We start from the raw sequence: 19,926 nt of genomic DNA on the forward strand, positions 1-19,926 counted from the left end.
CCAGGGGTCAGACAGCGCTTCTGGAGTGTAGTGGACCTCCTCCTGGGTTACACTTTATATGTTACCTTTTGGAGCTGTCTGTAACTGAAGTTACAGATTTACAGGCATATTTGGGGCTTAATGAACAAGCAGCTGTGCCCTCTCAAATATGGTGGTCTACCCATCTGAGTTTTCAGTATGCGTTGTTTTCCAGAATTTCTCGCATCAGTCTTGACCCTTTCAGGAGGAAAAGCTGTGAAAAGACGTTAGGAGTTTGTTCCCCATTTGGGGAAAAATATTACAGACTCATATTCCTCACTGTCCCCTTCCCAAATTTCAGGATCCCATTTCTTCTCAAAAAATGCCCTCACGCTAACTTCAGACACCATTCAAGGTGAGGAATTCAATGGGCGTAACTCTGCCACTCTTACATGAAGACTCCGGTTAGGTTTTTTTGTTTTTTTTTTTAATGTTTTGTTTATTCAAAATAACAAAAAGCTCTCCGGTTAGGTTTTTTGACAATAATGCAGGAAATAGGCTATAAGCTACCCCCCCACCCCCCACCCCCACCCAAATGGTAACTTGCAGGTTTCTGGTGCATATATAATAATACAACTGTTATGTTTTTTAGTAGCAAAATTGTTAGCAAATTCCGTGCTTTGACACAAGTCTAAAATAAGTAAATAAAACATCATGGAAGTGCTATGGGTCACTGAGGGACGCTGTGTCTTGTGGTGTGGCCGGCCCTATGGTCCTCTCTGTGCATTGGCTGCTCTGAGCAGGAAAATTGTCGTCTTGGTGGGCCAGGATGTGCTCCACTCTCTCTCCTTCCCTGTTTGCTCCTGTGTGCTCTGATCAGATGGACCCTCTCCCTGAGCTGTAGCTTCAATGCTGTCCTCTGCAGTGAATTCTTCTGGAGGGAGAGGGGGTGTCCATGTAGTTGGGATTGGGGCCGGTCCCGTGTACAAACTCTTCTTGAAGTGACTGAACTATTGAATTGTGTGAAATGTAAATTATATGCCAAAAATTGTTGGAAAAAATATGTTGATTAGGGTTGCAGTCATCTGAAGGTTTGCCTGGGGCGGAAGGATCTGCTTTCCAGCACACTTGTAAGTGCTGACTGTCTGCCTCAGTCCCTTGGCACAGAGGCTGCTTGAGTGCCATCACAACAGGGTACCTGGCTTCCCCTGTGTTTGAGATCTGTGGCCATTATTTGCTTTGTTTTACCTTGCCATTGTCTCCAGGGAGGGATCTCCATATACCACAGGACTTTGGCCAGCAGAGGGCGCAGGTGCCATGTATGGGAACCAGGTGGTTGACTGGCAGAGTGGGAGGGGGAGTGCTCTAGTCCTGGAAGGCCCTGGGCCCACAGGCCACCGCGAGTGGGATGATTTCTCTCTTCACTTTGTCCAGTGAAAGCAGGACCAACCGTGTCCCAAGCCCCAGTCAGGTGATGAAGAGCCACACGCAGGAGGCAGCGAGGGCGCTGCCAGAGCCCATCTAAACGTACCAAGAGGCTTCAAAAGTTTGTGGGAATGGGGCACCAACCCCCACAATCAAACGGGTCCAAGGGGCGGTTGTGTAAGTGAGGGGTAAAATTAAAGAGACAGCAGACAAGATAAAGTATACAACTGCTCACCTCTGGGACCGCCATCCTCTCAGTAATCAGGTCTCCAGAGAGAGAGAGAGGATATATTTCCAATCACAGCTTATATACATTTTCGGGGATGTGCAAGCCCCCAATTACAGGTAACCACATATGTAACAGGTAGGGGCTGTCCAATAGGCATACGCGTCACAGGAAGGGGACGAGCTAGGGGTGTACACACAATAGGAAGGGGAGGCACTAGGGGTACACATGTGACAAGATGGGCGGATCCTAGATTCAAGATGGCAGCCTAACCTTGGTCCTCTTAGAGTTGGCTTGACCTTGTCCCTGGCTCTCCTTTGGGGGAGCGATCTACTATCCTTATCAGCAGGGAGTGGGACCTACTTAGGGTGGGACAGACTAGAGTCTGACTGCTCTAGATGGCTGATGCCCTCAGGGAGATGACCTCTACAGTGTTCACTTCCCAGTGTGCCTAGGTTACCAGCCTCCTAGGTTTGGCATATATTTGGGGGGACAACCTGGGGAAAAACCTTTCTGTATCCCACATGGGAAAATCCCACAATCTTTCATTCCATTTGTCCACAAGCTCTTTGGATGCCCCTCATATTGGGTACAGGTATCTCCCCTGGGGACCTATCAGATTAAAGGTGTGACCAGTAAGAATGTAATTTGAGTCATGCCTTCTTGTGTATCTATTTATGACTCAAGATACACTGTACTAATCCTGACTCATTAACACATCAGTTCAGATTTACAATAGGTAAATAGGAGGGCAATTACATTACATATCACAAAATGGACGATCATTACATCAGATCACTAAATGGAGGCCAACCACCCGGCCTAGCCAAGAGTTGACGCATAACATCAGCCATCACAAAAACAAATACTCATATAAAACCACCTGGTGGTGCTTTCAGCTAAGCATTGGGTTGCTAGCTGCAAGGCTGGCAGTCCCAAAAGATGAGGCTACCTGCTTCCCTGAAGACATACAGCCTCAGAAACCATGAATCCAAACCAACTACATGGCAGTGGAGTGGACTTTAATGACAGCTTAACAGGAAATCACCAGGTGAGACACTGAGGTCATTTTCACTTTTCCGTGCTCCTGGGAGTACAACTAAACTCAACCCACTGCCATCGGGTCAATTCTGATTTGTACTAATATGGGATTCGGAGGCTATAAATTTTTATATGAGCAGACAGCTTCCGCTGTTTTCAGAGGAACAGCTGGTGGGTTTGAACTGCCAACCTTGTGACTGTGATCCAATATTTAATTGGCAGCACTACCAGGGCTCCTTAGAAGTGCAATTATGGGGACAAAATGGGGACCATCTTAAAGCCTCTTGAAAGGTTTTTCTGTGTTTTGTCAGCCTTTGTGGTTGTTTTAAATAGGTTAATATTTCAATTGCTATTATAGTTTCTTCTCTGGTTGAGCCATGCCAGTGGTTCTGACTAGTCACTCCCAAGAGGGCATCTGGGACTATCTGGAGCCAGTTTCAGTGGTCACAATTGGTGGAGTGCCATTGGCTTCTTCTAGTGGGTAGGGACTAGGGATGCTGCTAAACACGACACAGAGGAAAGACCAATTGCTGGGAAAGGACATCATGTTTGGTAGAGTGAGCAAAAACTAAGGAAACAATCGACGAGATGGAGTGACACAGTAGCCGCAATGGATTCAGGCATCTGTCAGTCAGAGCTGACCCCGGAGCAACTACAGCAACAAGCAGTTCTATTGGCTTTGTGTATTCAAATGGTTTCATAAAGTGGCCGGTATAGAGCAGCATTTAGTCTAAAGCATATTTTCAATATTTGTTCCTTATATGAACAAGGTGTAACTCACTGCCATCAAGTTAATACCAACTCATACAGGATCTATAAGACAGGGTAGAACTGCACCTGTGGTTTTCCGAGACTGTAATTCTTTACGGGACTAGAAAGCCTCATCTTTCTCTCACGCTCAGAGTACCTGGTGGTTTTGAACTACTGACTATTCGGTTAGGAGCTCAACTCTAACCCACTATGTCACCAGGGCTCCCAATATCAAGGTATATGTCATACAATTTCATTATTTCTAATACATTCAAATGACATTTTGCCAGCCTTTAAATATCACTTAAGAAACTCCATGGGGAAAAAAAAGAAAAAAGAAACCCCACGGTATCCAGGATTGATGAACCTTTAGGGAGAGCAAATAGAGTAAGGGTTTCCTGGAGGTACAATGGTGGTGGTGGGGGTGTGAAAGGCAGCTGATGTCAAGAAGTTCAAGAAAGCAAAGAAAGTTTTGAAACTAATTGTGGTAGCAATTGTACAATACTGCTTGATGCGATGGAACTGTGGAAGGATATATCTGTATTAACTCCCAACAAAATGGTTTTGAAAAAAAACAAAAACTACATGGCACTAGACTTGGTGGTTCTCAACCTGTGGGTCTCCACCCCTCTGGGTGTCAAATGACCCTTTTCACAGGGGTCGCCTGATTCATAACAGTAGCAAAATGACAGTGATGAAGTAGCAACGAAAATAATTTTATGGTTGGGGGGGTCACCACAATATGAGGGACTGTATAAAAGGGTTGCGGCATTAGGAAGGTTGAGACCCACAGTCCTAGAGCTTTCCACACTCCTTTGTTTCGTTCATTCAGATGACCCCCCTACCATCCCCCCATGTCCTCTTGAGAGGTGACTTCCTTCACTTTCATTGCAATCCTCATCAGACTGTTCTCTGAGGGAAATCAGGCACGACTGCTCACCATCAAGCTTACACTTGGTTTTAAGTTTGGTTGCTCCCAAGAATTTTGAAGAGCCCCAAACAGATATAAGAACTAGTTCCAAAAACGTCATTTATTTGCTACTGAGTGAATGCTTACTTTGCTTTTGGAAGATATAAGCCACGAGACAAGGGACAGGAACTCCTAATTTCTGATTTTTATAGCTACACCATCGGTGTCAGAAACTCAGATGAGTTCAGACGTGACACAACTGGAAAATGCAGCAAGAGTAGAAAGGTGAATTGTTGTAGGATTTTGTGCAACTGGTTGACTTGTGATAGGCAATTGGGTGAAATCAACACTTTTCCTAACCATCCTAGGAAACCTTATTGGCACTCATTTATAGAAATGGTTCAGGATTTCAGGAAAAGAAGCACTTATTCATAGTTTTTTCTTCTTTTAAGATCAATTTCCTAACTAAATAAAAACTCTAATATTTTCAGACACTTAAAAAAAAGATGAGGTAAGATATGAAAATAATAATTTATAGTTTATCAAGGGTTCAGGAGGGAGGGAAGGGGGAGAAAATGCGGAGCTGAGGTCAAGGGCTCAAGTAGAAAGAAAATGCTTTGAAAATGATGGCAAAAAAACCCAAAACGATGGCAACATGTACAAATGGGCTTGACACAATGGATGACGGTATGGCTTGTGATAAGAGCTGTAAGAACCCCCAATAAAAGTATTTAATAAAAAAAAATCCCTGTGTCAGTTCGTTCAAAAAGCTGCTTAGAAACGAAATTTAAAATGGGCATTCTGCTCTTACTTGGTGCAGTGCAGGGCGATTAAAAAAAAGTCACACCTTGGAGAGACTGGAGCACGGATGCCCGAGCTGATGGTCCCTGGCGTGCGCTCCGTTGCTAGGCTCCTCCTGGGTCTAATGAAGCGCCGCCACTGGGCTCAATTTCACGGCCGTTTCAGCTGTACCGCGAGGGAGTCCCGGGCGGGAGGGGCCGGCGGGATGAGGGGAGGGGCCGGCTTACGCTGGACGTGGCCGGAGGAGGGCATGAAGCTGCGGACACCGGGGGCGAGGAGAGCCCGCCTTGGGCACACCCGGGGGGCGCCGGGTGGGGGCCGGGCCGCCGACCCAGGCCGAGCGCACGCGCCGGGGCCCCGCCCACGTCGGCGGCGTCCGCGCCGGGGGCCTTCTCCTCTCCGGCGCGGGGCTGCCCGCGGCGGCGCCTGACCCGGTGGGAGAATCCCTGCGCGGAGGGGCTGCACCTGGCGCTTTTTCTTTGCAATATCGTGGGGCTCAGGAAACAGGTGATACTCGGAGAGGGGTTCCGGGGCTGGAAGGAGAGGCCCCTGCAGCGTCATGGCGCTGAGTCCGACAGGCGCCGCCGGAGACGCCCAGGCAGGGTCCTGTCTCTCCGCCGGAGCCCAGCCGAGAGGCCCGGGAAGCTTTGGCGGCTCTTCTAGCTCCCGGAACCGGAGGCGCGGTGCGATGGAGGACCTCGATGGGGAGCCGGCGGTCACTGTAAGGACGCCCCGAACAGGCTTGCCTCGTCCTCACGGCCTGAGGACTGTGTCTGCGCCGTCGCTGCAGGCTTGTCCCCCTCTTTGCGGCTCTCGAGGCGCCAGACCCCCTTCTTTGGTGCTCACTAGCCACGGTCGAGGAGAGATCGCGATGTGAACCAGGTGCCCGAGTTCGGCTCCAGCGGCCGCTGGGCTTCTGCTCTTTAGTTCCCTCGGAAACCGGAGATCCCGTTCCCTCCCGCGCCCATCCTGGTCTCCTCTGCCATTTCACGTGGCTAGCCTTTTCCTCTTGGGCGCTAGAGCGGGCTCGGACCGAGCAGGGCTGACCTGTTTTCTTCCAACCGAAGCACCCTGGGATTGGCCTCTGCTGGTCATGCAGTGCGGGCTTGAGGTTTATTAAACGCATTTATTCCCTGTGGACACTTGTACTTCTGTGCTTGCATTCAATCCAGGCTGCACCCTCAAGGGGCTGTGTCAAGTGTGAATGGTCAGTGATGCTTATGAAGCGATCCTTGGGTTAGATACTAGACCATCTTTGGCTATTGTGTTTCCACTGCTTTCCGACTCCCTGCCTCCCCTTTTACCCTTTTCCTTTTCTCTCTGTCTAGTCCCTCATTTTTTATAATCCAAGTCCCATCACCTTTCATCAGGGAAGGCCTTCCCTTCTCGAGGCTTAGAGTTCTGCACCTTTTAGCTCTTGGAAACCTCTGAAAACAAAAAATCACAAAATCAAGCCCTCTTGCTGCTACAGTCTTCCGTTCTTACGCAAGACAACCCCAGGTGTTACATAGTATAACGGAGTAGTAATCTTCTAGATCGCCAGGCCTTTCTTCCACGGAGCTGCTGGGTGGCCGTGAGTCATTGGTGTCACCCGTCACCCAGCGCCCTACCTTGGTACCACTAAACCTGGAAGCTAAACCCACTGCCACCAAGTAGATTCTGGCTGACCGCCACCCTGTAGGCTAGAGTAGAACTGCCCAGTAGTGTCTGAGGCCTTTTTCTTTAAGGAAACAAGTTGCCACTTGTTTTCCAAACCACTTCTGTTGTGCAGAGCAGCCCGACCCTGACCCCCTGCACCTCTAGGCTTATGAATCAGTTAATCTACTCTGTTTTTGTTTGAAAAGTTAACATGCTAACAGTACCCAGCCCAAACTACTGAATAACAAAGCAGTCATCGACAAAGGCAAAACGTGGGAAAGGGGGATCACTTCAAAGCCCAGAAGCTAGAAATGGGACATGTCCAAAGTGAGTTGTTACTTTCTCTGAAGCTTTTTCTGCAGGGTGTCCATCAAGTTCTCCGTCAGTGTTTGCAGAAGGCTTATGCAAGACTATCTGCCTCCCTTGAGCAACTGTTTCCATTTTTTTGTCATCTCACCTTTCTTCTGTGACTGAGTCATGTGTTTATAAAGGGGATGAAGGGTCTCAGAGTTGATCTCTATTCACCCTGCCCCCATCTCCCACCCCCCACTGTGGATGATTGGCTCTGCAGTGGTGCAAACAGTTCTCCTGCCTGGCTGTTAACCAAAAGGTTGGCAGTTCATCAGGGAATCTTTGAAGGAAAGGCCCGGGGCCTCCTTCTGAGAATTCAGCCATTGAAAATCCTGCAGTATGCGTGAGTCAGACTTGATTTGGCAGCTGTTAGTTTGGTTTGGTGGAGAATGACCTTTGATAACCCAGCTCTGTATTGATGTTGAGCCCAGGTGAAATGGGTGAGCCTGGTGGGCAGATTCTCACTGGCTGGCACGGTCTTGGTAGAGCGCCATAGTCTCGCAGCTGAGCCTCAGGTGAGAGGTAACCTTTCTTTAGGTTGGCTCTAATCAACCTCACCAAGAGGTTGATGAATGATCCTGATCACGTCTGCTGTTAAAGCAACTGCTTCCTCAGATCAGGGCGTGTGATGAAGGGGAGTTAGTGATGAGCTGATTCGGGGATATTCCCAGGAGGACATTTGTGTCATTCATCTTCTTATCCCTTTGGGTTTTAGATCAAGGACCCTTAAGACATGGTAACGTCAGCCTCCCCAGAAAACCGGTGTGCTTATGCTGTGCTGTGAGGACCCGTGGAAGGCTCGCTCACTGCGGTCAAGCCACTGCCAACCCTAGGACAGGGTAGAACCACCCCGACGAACCCTTTAGGGGAGTAAAGCCCCATGTTCCTCCCTCGGCATGGTAGTGGTTTCGAACTGCTGACCTTGAGGTTAGCAGCCTAGCTACTAACCACTCCTCCACCAAGGCTCCTCAGGGAAGCCTAGACACATTGAGACTTCACTCATGGCTTTTGTGCCCAAGCCATTTCGTAGGCTGACCACCTTCTGGCTTGTCTTGTTCTGGAATGCCTGTTCGGTACTTTTGGGTCTTCTAACAGTTTATGGGCTCTTGAAGCGTGAGGTGCCTCTTGGACAGCAGTGTGGCAGGTGTGGACAGGGAGCTGGATGCTGGAAACAGACCGCAGACATTGCACGGAGTCCAAGAGGACAATGGGGAGAGGTGACACCAAAGCCGTGGGATTGGGTGGCTTTGGGTGTGTGTTTTGTTTGTTTAGGGCACAACAAACAGGCTGTGGCTCTTTGTTCCTTCCCTTTTTCTGAAGGACTGATCACCGTGTCTCAGTAGTCGCAGGTACAGCTGTCTTTCTCATCAGCATTGTTCAGGGAACTGTTCAAGGAGCCTGGGTGGCACAGTGGATTCAGCACTGGGCTGCTGTCCACAAGCCAGTGGTTCAAACCCAGCAGCGGCTGTGCAGGACGACGATGGATTTTTCTGCTCCTGTAAAGTTTTGTAGCCAGCCCAGGGTGCCCTGTGGGCCCGTTATACCCCCCCGCAGAGGGCTAGCAGTTTCCACGCAGTGGCAGAGGGTTTCCTTGGGGTTGAGGTCCATCAGACTGGGCTGATTAACTGCCTTCGTGGCCCTGCCTTCGGAGATTATACTTGCAAATTACCTGATAAAGCAAGGCTCTCGGTAAGCAAAGGAGCCTTGTCCCTGCAGTGGCTAAAAGGCTTGGCTGCTCACCACAAGGTTGGTGGTTTGAAGCACTGTGCTGGAGAAAGCTGGGGCCGTAGGGTTCTGTCCAGATGGACAGCTTTGTGCACCTGTGGGCAGTTCCTGCAGGGCTGCTGTGAGAGCCATGGGGCTGGTCCGGAGGAGTAACAGCTTCCCTGCCTCTGTCTTACTAGTTGATCCCAGAGGTGAACTCCACGAAGAAGCAACTGTGTTTTGACTGGGGCCCAGGGGAGATGCTGACGTGTGAAACCTCCTTCAACAAAAAAGGTAACTTGTCCTTTTTGTCTCCAGACTCTCCCTCAGGGCCCAGGGGGCTGCTTTTGTTCCTTTTCCTGTCGTCTCCCAGACCCCAGGAGCAAAGGCATGAAACATAGGAAGTCCCTTTTGGAAAACTTCCCTGTTTTCCATTTGTATTGATTTATGAGGCTCTGGTAGAGAAAAGCTTAGAGGGAAAATGGTGATTGTCTTCCTGGTAGTAAAAGTGGGCTTTCTCCATGTTTGAAAACACTAGGGTGTCATGTCCCGCCCCGCCCCTTCCTCTTGTCTAGAATGCCTCCCTCGTTCATGGCAGCCCTCGGTTTGTATAAAGGGTCCAGAATCCGTGACTGGTACTTTGGCACCTGCAACAGGAACTCCCCACAAGGCAGCATCATTTTGGACACCCCCCCCACCCAACCGCACTGGCTCCCCCAACCCGACACAGAGAGAGAGAGACAGACACACACACACACACACACACACACACACACACACGAAAATGCTGTGAGTCCCTTGTCTCTTCATTAGAAGAGGGAGGGGTCAGGAGATGGTGAAGTGATTTCTTGCAAACCTCTTGACAGGAACTTTTCCTGAAAACCCGCGGAAGATTTTCTTTCCCTTTCTAAGGAGCAGATGGAGTGAGCGAAAGTCATACCGTCTTAGCAGCTCATACTTGTTGATGTCATCTTGAAGGGCGGGAGACGCTTCATTTTAGAGGAATTGCCCCTTCGGGTGCCAAGTCCTTCAGGGACGGGCGGGGATGGAGGTCACATACTTGGCTGAGCGGGGGCATCTGCTAAAGAGTCCGTTTTTCAGGAGAGATACTTCTGTCTACATGTCTGGGTGGCACCTTCTCAGTTCATGGGAGGGGCTTATCAGCTGTCCTAGAGTGTTGGAACCCCAGTCTTATTTGTTTTTCAAAGTCATGTTCAAGGTCAACCATTCCGTCTTCTCCAGCGGCTATTTCCTCCAGTTGGAGGCTTCTAGGGCCGCGTGACGGCACCTTTGCCAAGTAACAGAAGGAATTCTGACCTGACTCGGAGGCTCTGTTCAACCATGGCTGGAGGTTTGGCTTCCCAAGGTTTACCTGAGCTGGTCCCTTCCAGTTTTATTTCCCTGGGTGGAGGCAGAAAGCTGTCGTAAAGTTTGCTAGTGAGCGGAGTCCAGGAGATCGATAGTTGTGTTGAAAATCCCCATGTTGGTAATTGGTGAATGGTAATTCCTCCCATTTTCAGTTCTTATTCATGCAATCAACTGCCAGTCTTGTTGACCGCTTGCTCCAGTTTGGGCCAGAGCGTTGGTAAATTAGATACTCGTTTCACGTGTGCGGCGTGGGCTGCTGCTTGAGGGCATGGTGGCCATGGCTGTGAAAACATTTACCCCTTTTCATTACAGCAAAACCAGAGGCAGAGCCCACCTGCCCCTATATCTACATCCTCCGGAAGGACATGGACGTGCACTCCCCGATCCTGAGGAAGCTCTTCAACGAGTCGCACGGCATCTTTGTGGGCCTGCAGAGGCTGGAAGAAGAACTGAGTGGCAGACCCCGCAAAGCCCAGTAAGGCACTGCTGATGGGGGGCGACGTTGCGAAAAGTCCAGTCAAAGGCCTCTTCACCTTTCGGCAGGATGGACAGGCTGCCCGGATAAGGGGGAGCCCTGGTGCGGGTCTGGGGGGCCGTAGGGGCAGCAGAAGTGCCTCGGAGTCACAGTGTCTCTGGAGGCTGGGGAGTGACTTGCCGGCCTGGCAAGCTTCCTGTGTGTCTAGCTCCGCTTCACTTGCCCTCGCACAGAGACACGTGAGGCCGCCTGAGCACCAGATTCGGAAATTAACCATCACCCCCCCACCAAACCCAGACAGTTCTCTTGTCTTGGAAGAGCTCCGTTCAACCTGCCTTTGGCACGACACCAGCGACCTCGGGGTGCCCTCCTCAGTGCAGTAGAGCCCAGCGTTGGGGGTGGTGGTGTTTGGTCAATGGTTTTCCTGGACCCGGTGGTGTCTGCTGGGCTTCTCTACAGGCCTGTCACCGCCTCTCCCTTTGTAGTCCCTATAGCTCTCGGGAAAGGTAGGGACTGTCAATCTTTGCAGATCCCATCTCTCTTCAGACTTTCACCCACGAACTTCAGCGTCTGCCCCGGGACCCCACCTGCAGTGCTCACCAGGATGGCGTTTGCCTGGGGGTGGTCTCTTTCCTTTGCCTTTGTTAACTGGAGTTCTGCTGCAGGGAAGAGCTGTGTGCGCTCCATTTCTTGATTCAGCCATTCTCTATTTGGGTCAGTTAACCCCACTGTCATCACGTCGATTCTGACTCGCAGGGACCCCTGGCAGAGGGGAACTGCTACTGAACGCTTCTGAGGCTGTACGTCTTTCCAGGAGTGGACAGCCTCATGCTTCTCCTGTGGGGCGGTTGGAGGGTTCGAACGACTCACTTTGTGGTTTGCAGCCCAACACTGAACCCACTTCTATTTACCCCCCTGAGCGTGTTGTCCCAGCCCTGGCCCTCCAGGCTTGGGCAGGCTCCTGTCTGTCTGGCACCACAGGAAGCTCCAGGCTCATCTTGGGCACCGTCTCAATTTTCTGCAGGTTGGTTCGAGTGAGCAAGAACTACCGGTCGGTCATCAGAGCGTGCATGGAGGAGATGCACCAGGCGGCAAGTAAGGGCGAGGGGGTGATTGATGAAGGAGGGTCATGACTTGTCCTCGTTGATCCAGGACCTCTGTATCGGGAGTGAGAGTGTTGGAAGTGTCACCTTCAATATCCTAAGGTGACTGATTGACAGGCCGAACCCAAGCTTTTAACTTTCTCCTTCAAAAAGACCCAATACCAAAACAGCGCTGCCAGTGAGTCGGTTCCAGCCCCTGGTGACCCCGTGTTGGTCCAAGGGAAGCGGTGCTCTGGGGGTTTTAGTGTCCTGGCCGTCCAACGGGCTCACCCCGGCCACCTTTGGTGAGCAGTGGAGCGTGTCAAGTGCCCCCCCTCCGTGATTTCATCCTTGTTAACGCAAGTCTTCGTCGTTTGGTCAGCATCCTGAGCAGGTTGATCAAGTTGGTACACATTGGATTGATTGGCTGAAGGACAGGAGACCAAAGGGCCACGTACAGGATCGTTGACAGTGGCATTCCCAGCCTCAGATTTGAGTGTCTCAGTCGTCACAGCTTGGTTGTTGCTAGGTGCCAGCCAGTTGGTGCCGACTCACGGCGACCTTCTGCACAGCAGAAGGACACTGGCCGGCCTCACAGAGGTTCCGCTGGGGTCCACGGTAGCAGCCGCTGTGGGCACCAGCCACCTCAGCAAGGGTTTCCTCTCCTTTCGCTGCCCTTCGACGTCACCACGCTTGATGTCCTTTCTCAGGGACTGCTTTCTACCTTAGTCCTCCAAGTGACATCCCTGCCCTTCAACGTTGACAGAGGCCTTGTGGGGCAGGTTTACCTAACGCAAGGTGTCCCTCGGTGTCTTGGCTGCTGCTTCCATGAGATTGCTTGTGGCATCAGGCAAGGCGAATCCTTGGAGGGCCGCAGAACCAGAGCACGGCGTCATCCTGGCCATCCAGTGCGGTCTTGTGTGACATGCTGGTGTGCTGCACGGGCAGCTTCCAGGGTGCTGGGCGGCAGTTGAAGGTGTTGTCACTTGAGGACTTCAGTTTGGGAACCATGCTTTCCAAAGTTGTGATACTGCCCCCTGGGGGCAAAAGCAGTTCCCTCCACTTTGCCGCGGATTATGGGCTAGAGGTTGTTGGTTACCCTGAGTTCTTCTGAAATGGGACATTGGCCCAGTCAGATCAGGAACCTATGGGCTGCAACAAAGGATGTCAGACGGTCACCACAACCCGAGAAAGGCGCCTCAGGGACAGCGGGGGTCGTTGCAGGGAGCCAGGCGCCAGCCTGGTGCGAGCATGGTGTAGGAGCAAGACGAACGACTAACGTGCCCGGACTCACAGAGACATTTTTGTTTCACTAGCTGCTGCGAAAGACCCAGCCAGTAGCAGCCAGTTGAGCAGCCAGGTGAGTGGGGGCCGCTGCTTACGCGGTGGCTTTGCAGTCACCGCTAATGGCCACAGGTTTCCTCTGGCCAGGGCCAGTTGGGGGGGGGGGGTAGTGGGTCACCTGCAGTTTCCTGATGCCCCCTCCGTGCGTGGTGGGGCCTTGTCCCCCGGGGGGAGAGGGGAGCTGCAGGATCCACCGCGTCGGCTCCCAGACTGTAGGCAGTCCCAGCTGGCTGCTCTGCACCTTCTTCAACTTTATTGGAGCTGGCGGATGATTTCAGGGCTTCTCTCTTTTTTTTTTTGGCAGGGGTGGAGGGTGTTACTGTTTACCAAACTCGGCAACGAATAGGGACAAGCACATTGCCCCTGAAGTCAGCAAAGTACCCCCCCCCCACCCCCCGAGGAATTGTCGAGAGGGAAGGGCAGGCTTCAGGCCTGGTCCTTTCCTGTACCTCCCAACCACCTGCTTTCACTGTACCCACGTGTTCCTGATGTGCCGAATATGTCCCCTAAAAATCCTCGTTTTATTCAGAGCCTCTTTCTAGATCATAAGGCCACCGCACCCCGAGGCTGAGCTAGCTATATTTCTCGAGTGCACTGTAAGCCAACGCCGCCACCATTACCATCAGAAACCCTAGGCTGCCATTGGGCGGCCCGCTGTGGCCCGCAGGCTGCCCGGGGGAGCAGCAGCACAGGAGCAGAGCCTGCCTTGGCGCCCTGGGTGGCTCCCTGCCTCCCTCTCTCCCACAGGTCTCCATCCTGTCAGCCGTGGAGCTCATCTGGAACCTCTGTGAGATTCTCTTCATTGAAGTTGCCCCGGGTGAGCACGCCGCCTCCGTCACTGCATCCAAAGCCACCCTCGGCTCATTCCTCTCGTCTCGCCAGTGGGCTGGGACATGACTTTCTGGGCTACTTGTGCACATAACACTGAGAGATAGTACTAAACACCCAGAAGGCCTTGCGTTTGGTCCAGTCCTGCAAATAGGATCTTAGACAGAGGGCCCTTCTGCCAGATGAAACCGTTAGACCCTCCAAGAAAACACCGTCAAGCTGTGTGAAGGGCTGGGCAGGCTTGATCGCAGAGGGTCAGGGTTCAGAAGGCTCTGGGGATGCCAGGAGGGGCAGAGTGGCTTGGAGAGCCCTCTTGCTAGTGATGGGGGTGGGCCCCCTGCACACACCATCTGCTTGGATTGTCTTCTCGGCCTGAGCTGTGTGCTTAGGCCGTGCTGACTCCAGGATGCTCTCTGGGGGCCGTGGACCTGTTTGCGTCTCTGGGCGGTGGAGGCTGTGCCCTCCCTGGACGCGGGCGCCCTTCTCTGCAGCCAGAACGTTTTCTCCCTCCTGCTAAAGAAGGGAGACAGCACAGACTCTGGGTCTGTCAGCGAGGGCTCTGTGCGGGCTACTCGCCAGGGATACACACCCTCCTACTGCGCCCACCTGGCGGCTCTGCCCATGCTGTGGGAGGGGACCGGCAGCAGAGGGGGAGGTGGGTGACTTGCCACTCCTTCCAGCCGGCCCGCTCCTCCTGCACCTCCTTGACTGGGTCCAGCTGCACATGTGCGAGGTGGACAATTTGTCAGCAGACGTCCTGGGCAATGAGAACCCAAGCAAACATGACAAGTTTTGGAATCTGGTAGGAGCCCGTGCCTGGCCGCCTTCCCCTCCCCTTGGGCCGTTGGCACTGTTGGCGCCCTGGCCTGTGGCTAGGAGCATACACTAGGCCTCCCTCTTCCCTGCGGCGTAGGAGAGCGTGGGGCTGCGTCACCACTCCAGTGGGTAATGCTCAGGAGGCTACTAGGCGGGCCGCTCCACACCGGGGTGGGACTGGCTGTGAGCTGCACGAGGTGGCCCGAGGGGACAGGCAGCGGTGGGAGAGGAGTTGTGTCTGGGGCACAGGAGACCCGGCAGGCTTGCGGGACGAGCTCACACTCCCGCGTGACGTGGTCTGCGTGTCCCCAGGTGACCGTCCTGGTGCTTCAGGGCCGGCTGGACGAGGCCCGGCAGATGCTCTCCAAGGAGGCTGACGCCAACCCCGGCTCAGCAGCCATGTGTCGCGTGCTGGGGGACCTGATGAAGACGATGCCCATCCTCAGCGTAAGTGGGAGGGCGGGCGCCCTGGGCCCGGGGCTTCCCTGGGGCCCTGACACCATGGCCTGTCCCTGCAGCCCGGGAACACGCAGACACTGACAGAGCTGGAGCTGAAGTGGCAGCACTGGCACGAGGAGTGTGAGCGATACCTGCAGGACGGCACCTTCGCCCCCAGCCCGCACCTGAGTCTGCTCTGTCAGGTCTGTGTCTCAGGAGTATGTTCTGTCACGTCTTTGTATCTCAGGAGTGTGCTGTCAGGTCTGTTGGCATGGCCAGGCTGGGGCTGACACTCCTGGACATGTCTCCCCATCGGCCCTGCTGCAAAGGTCAGAGCTTGATCTGCTGGAGGAAGCAGCAGCCTTAGGGGAGGGAGGTGGGAGCACTGAGGCAGGGTGGCACTGAGCCCACCTCCCTCAGATCCTGCTGGGGAACGAGGCCGTGATACTGGAGCAGAAGGAGCTGCTGGGGACCTGGTACCACCTGATGGTGACACAGCTCCTGTACTCCCACCCCACCGTGAAGCCCACTGAGCTGCACATCTATGCCCAGGTGAGCCCGAGCCATGCCACCGGGGTCACCGCAGGGAGGGGCTTTCCTGGGATCCTTCTTCAGAGTTCCCTCCCAGCACCCACCTGCCCACTGGAATCGGACCTTCCCTTTCATCCTGGGGACTGAGCAGGTGGTCACCTTTCCATAGTCTAGCCTGGACCTGTTCCTGGGAGGGGAGAGCAGCCCAGAACCCCTAGACAACATCTTGATGGCGGCCTTTGAGTTTGACATCCACCAAGTGATCAAGGAGTGCAGGTAGGACTCTGGTGTCCTAGCCTCCCTGCAGACCAGCGCCTCTGCCTGGCCAGAGGGAGGCAAACATGGCACCTCTGCAGATGAGGGGAGACCTGCCTACATCGGGGGCGGGGGGGTGCCACAGTCACCACTATTGATGTACCTGAAATCTAGACCAGCAAGTGGGTCTGATTCGCAGCAGTTCCGAATCATGTGTTCTGGTGCACCTGCTCCACGAAGGTGGAGGGGGCGCCCCAGGAAGGTTTCTCAGGGGTCTGATTGTCCGCACAGCAGCGGTGCTGACCTGCAGGGACGGAAGGGTGGCCAGGGTTCTGATGAGTAGACAGGCCTGGGTGGCCCGTGCTGGCAGGCAGGCCGTGGGCTGGCTTCTGGCATTTCGTTGGCCGGGCTTTCCTGATACCCCTGGCCGTAGGGGGTGGTGTGGTAGGCGTGAGTGTGAGGTGTAGTGCAGTCACTGGAGGGCCCACCAGAGGCAAGGCACGGGGCAGTGGGCGCAGCAGGGCCCGCCCCAGGGACGACACTTGTCTCCTTCAGGCTCTAGCCTCATAGTAGATGGTCTGTTTCAGGGGATTCCTCCACTGCCAGCAGAGGCCGCTCGGGAGTTCACATACGCTTGCTCTCCCAGGGGTCAGCTCAGGACAGTGGCTGAGTGCAGACCAGGTTCTGGCTGAGGCTTGGTCGGCCTGTGGAAATTGGTTTCCTGCCTCCAGGGCTACTGCCATGCAGCCTTCTCTCGGGACTGCCGGAGGTGGAGTCTGGTTCTGTGTCCGCAACCTTTCTGTGCAGACACGGCGCCCTTGGGCTCGTTTAGTAGTGTAGGAGCTGCGAGTCCCATTGGTGGGCCATCAGAGGCAGCAGCTGTCCTGGGAGGGGAGTGGGTCCTGGTCCTCTCAGCCACCTGCCACCTCAAGTGAGTGGCGCCCCGCCCACTTCCTTGCCTGTGTCTGACCCACAGCATCGCCCTGAGCAACTGGTGGTTTGTGGCCCATCTGACTGACCTGCTGGACCACTGCCAACTGCTCCAGTCCCACAGCCTCTAGTGAGTTGTGGGCCCCCTCCTGCCCCCGAGCCTGGGTCCCCAAGAGCGGGGAGAGGGCTGGGCTGAGGGAGGGTCCCTGGCAGGGGTTGGCTGGACTTCACTCCTGCTCCTCTCTTTCCAGTTTCGGGTCCAACATGAGAGAGTTCATCCTGCTGGAATACGCCTCGGGGCTGTTCGCGCATCACAGGTGGGTGGGGTGGGAGGGGCAGGCCCTGGGTGCCACTGAAGCACCGCCTGCCTGTCCAAGAGCCCTGGAGGCTGCAGAGGGGTGGGGTGCCTGGCCTGCAGCCCCTCAGGCGTGGGCTCCACTTTTGCAGCCTCTGGCAGCTGGGGGTAGATTACTTTGACCACTGCCCCGAGTCGGGCCGAGTCTCCTTGGAGCTGCACATCGAACGTGTCCCGCTCAACACGGAGCAGAAGGCCCTCAAGGTGCTGCGGGTCTGTGAGCAGCGGGGGATGACTGAGCAAGGTGAGCAGGCGGAGCGGGGGTGGCTGGGACTGTCACTAAGCAGGCAGGATGCTGAGAAGGCACCCAGCCACTCCTCTCCAAGATCAGCGCTGGTGGGGGCAGGTTAGCACTGCGGAGATCAGGAAGTGTACAAACTGAGACAAGTGTGCTGCCTGTAAGCTCTCTGTTGGGTGACACCAAGCTCAGGTGCTGCACTTCCCAGAGGCCTCTGCGTGTTCCCCATTCTCTGAAAGTGTCAGGTCTTAAAGACCCAAGGGAGAAAACTGGGTCTTGGCGCCAGTCCTGTGGGGCTGCCGGCTGCTGGCTGACCAGGCGCCCCTCTCCCCTGGCCAGTGCGCAGCATCTGCAAGATCTTGGCTATGAATGCCGTCCGCAACAACCGCCTGGGCTCCGCCCTCTCCTGGAGCATCCGAGCCAAAGACGCCGCCTTCGCCACACTGGTGTCTGACAGGTGCGCTCACAGTGTGGGCCGTGGGGGGCGGGACTGGCTGGTGGGGAAAGGAGAGGTGCCCTGCCACCACCCCTGTGCCCCGTAGGTTCCTCAGGGACTACTGTGAGCGGGGCTGCTTCTCTGACCTGGATCTCATCGACAACCTGGGGCCGGCCATGATGCTCAGCGACCGACTCACCTTCCTGGGTAAGTCTGCACTGTGCCCTGCCGCTGGGCACAGTGAGGACGAGCTGAGGGACACCTGCCCGCTCCTCCAGGGTGGCCTTCTGAGACACCTGTGTCAAACTGAGGACCCTGCCTGCCAGGAAGACACCCCAACATGCTTTCTCCAGACTTGTGTATTGACTGGGGGGGGCCAAGTACTTTATTCAGACTGAGTAGGTAGAAGACACCTCCTTCTCCACGGACCCTTCATGGGAGCCCACTCATGCACATTACGCTTGTCACACTGGGCTCCGCTAACCCACTCCCACGCCCAGCCTTTCCCCGCTTAGACCACAGATGGCATGTCCTCAGAGCCGAGGCTCTGACATGGTGACAGCATCAGGCCAGCAGTTTGGTAGATGGTGTGCTGGCTTTCACCCACTGCTCAGAGGGGAGCTGCTGTGCCGTTACCCTCTCCATGGGATGGAGCCCTGTCACCTGTAACTCAGCTGACTGGCGGCTCTCATTTCCCAGACAAATGGGGCTCTTCAGAGCGTGTGGAATCCTGGTCTGTTCTCGGATGTGCAGACGACTCCAGACCACCCCCCCCACCACCCGCAAGCTCTTCCAGGGGAAGTCTGGGGTGTCTAATTGCTTAGGGCCAGGCCAAGGCAGCTGTCACCGAGGGGCCACTCGAGTCATGAGGCAGCAAGATGCTCTCTTCCCTCTAGGGAAGTACCGAGAGTTCCACCGGCTCTACGGGGAGAAGCGCTTTGTGGCTGGGGCCTCCCTCCTCCTGTCCCTGATGACCTCCCAGATCGCCCCCCGGTCTTTCTGGATGACCCTCCTGACAGATGCCCTGCCCCTTTTGGAACAGAAGCAGGTATGGTGGCTCCGTGTGGCTGCCCGACTCCCACAAGCGGTTCAACCATGCCTGCACCCGCCCCCACCCCCCGCCCCTGCCTGTGACTGTACAGGCAGTCCGAATCACAGCCTCTGTCCGTCCGTCCCCAGGTGATCTTCTCGGCAGAGCAGACCTATGAGCTGATGAGGTGTCTGGAGGACCTGACCGAAGGCAGACCCACCTGCTCCGAGCCCGATGGCCTGGGACCCCAGGTAGTGGGCTCCTTTCCCTCCTAAACCAAGCCAAGCCCTTCCCAAATTCACTGGCTTCTTGGGTGTCTTAATCCGTAACTGACACGCTAGGCTGAGAAAGTGGGGTGCTCGTGTTCTGGCCCCCCCTTCCTGCCCATACCTCTATCAGAGAACCTAAGAGCTGGTTTATACTGGTTCTCTGCAGACTCTGCCAACTCCTGGCCACCCAATAGGACAGGGCAGAGCTGCGTTTCCAAGACATTCCCAGGAGTGGAGATCCCATCCTTCCCTCAGCAGCTGGTGCCTCGTGGCTCGCAGCCCAGTGCGAGACTGCTGTGCCACCCAGGGTGCCCTACATGCTGAGATGCCCCTCCCTGTGGGCAGAGATCCTAGCTCAGGTCGTAGGTCCTCCCTGCTGGACTCACGTTCTCTTTGCTTCTAGGCTGATGACGTAGAGACCACTAAAGTGGAGATGCTGAGACTGGCTCTTGCCCGAAACCTCGCCCGGGCAATTATCAAAGAAGGCTCCTTGGAAGGTTCCTGAGGCCGGCAAGAACTGCTCTAGCAGTGTATATACATTTCCAATAGAATAAATATTCCCTTTTGTAAATACAAAGTAAGTTCTTATCCAGCCAGAGTACCTGGCTGTACCCTCTCTGAAGCAGAGATGTGAGTTACTGTCTCACCTTATGAGAAGCTGCTCCCAGAGTCGGTTTATGATTTGAAATTTGAATTAACCTTCCGACTCTGGCCGCCAGAATCCTCA

At 54.3% G+C, this 19,926-nt stretch overlaps 1 protein-coding gene across 2 annotated transcripts; it reads left to right on the forward strand.

The window, feature by feature from the left end:
- Positions 1 to 5,731: 5,731 nt before the first annotated feature.
- Positions 5,732 to 19,770, forward strand: NUP85 (nucleoporin 85). Of its 2 annotated transcripts, XM_004709148.2 has the most exons (19): positions 5,732 to 5,832; positions 9,005 to 9,098; positions 10,485 to 10,647; positions 11,672 to 11,742; positions 13,046 to 13,089; positions 13,821 to 13,890; positions 14,582 to 14,703; positions 15,030 to 15,164; positions 15,236 to 15,358; positions 15,576 to 15,707; positions 15,856 to 15,962; positions 16,918 to 17,001; positions 17,123 to 17,188; positions 17,319 to 17,470; positions 17,804 to 17,921; positions 18,007 to 18,107; positions 18,797 to 18,948; positions 19,080 to 19,181; positions 19,603 to 19,770. In XM_004709148.2, the coding sequence occupies exons 1-19, from the start codon at positions 5,800 to 5,802 to the stop codon at positions 19,702 to 19,704; spliced, it is 1,971 nt and encodes a 656-aa protein (XP_004709205.1). In that variant the 5' UTR covers positions 5,732 to 5,799; the 3' UTR covers positions 19,705 to 19,770. The 2 variants fall into 2 exon arrangements, with proteins under 2 accessions (XP_004709205.1, XP_045155290.1); XM_045299355.1 differs by lacking the exon at positions 5,732 to 5,832 and having other exon boundaries at positions 9,027 to 9,097; positions 10,483 to 10,647.
- The last annotated feature ends 156 nt before the right edge of the window (positions 19,771 to 19,926 follow it).

The sequence above is a fragment of the Echinops telfairi genome, unplaced genomic scaffold (assembly GCF_000313985.2).
Source record: "Echinops telfairi isolate 266 unplaced genomic scaffold, ASM31398v2 ScPeMD7_7458;HRSCAF=8496, whole genome shotgun sequence".
NCBI classification, from domain to species: domain Eukaryota; kingdom Metazoa; phylum Chordata; class Mammalia; order Afrosoricida; family Tenrecidae; genus Echinops; species Echinops telfairi.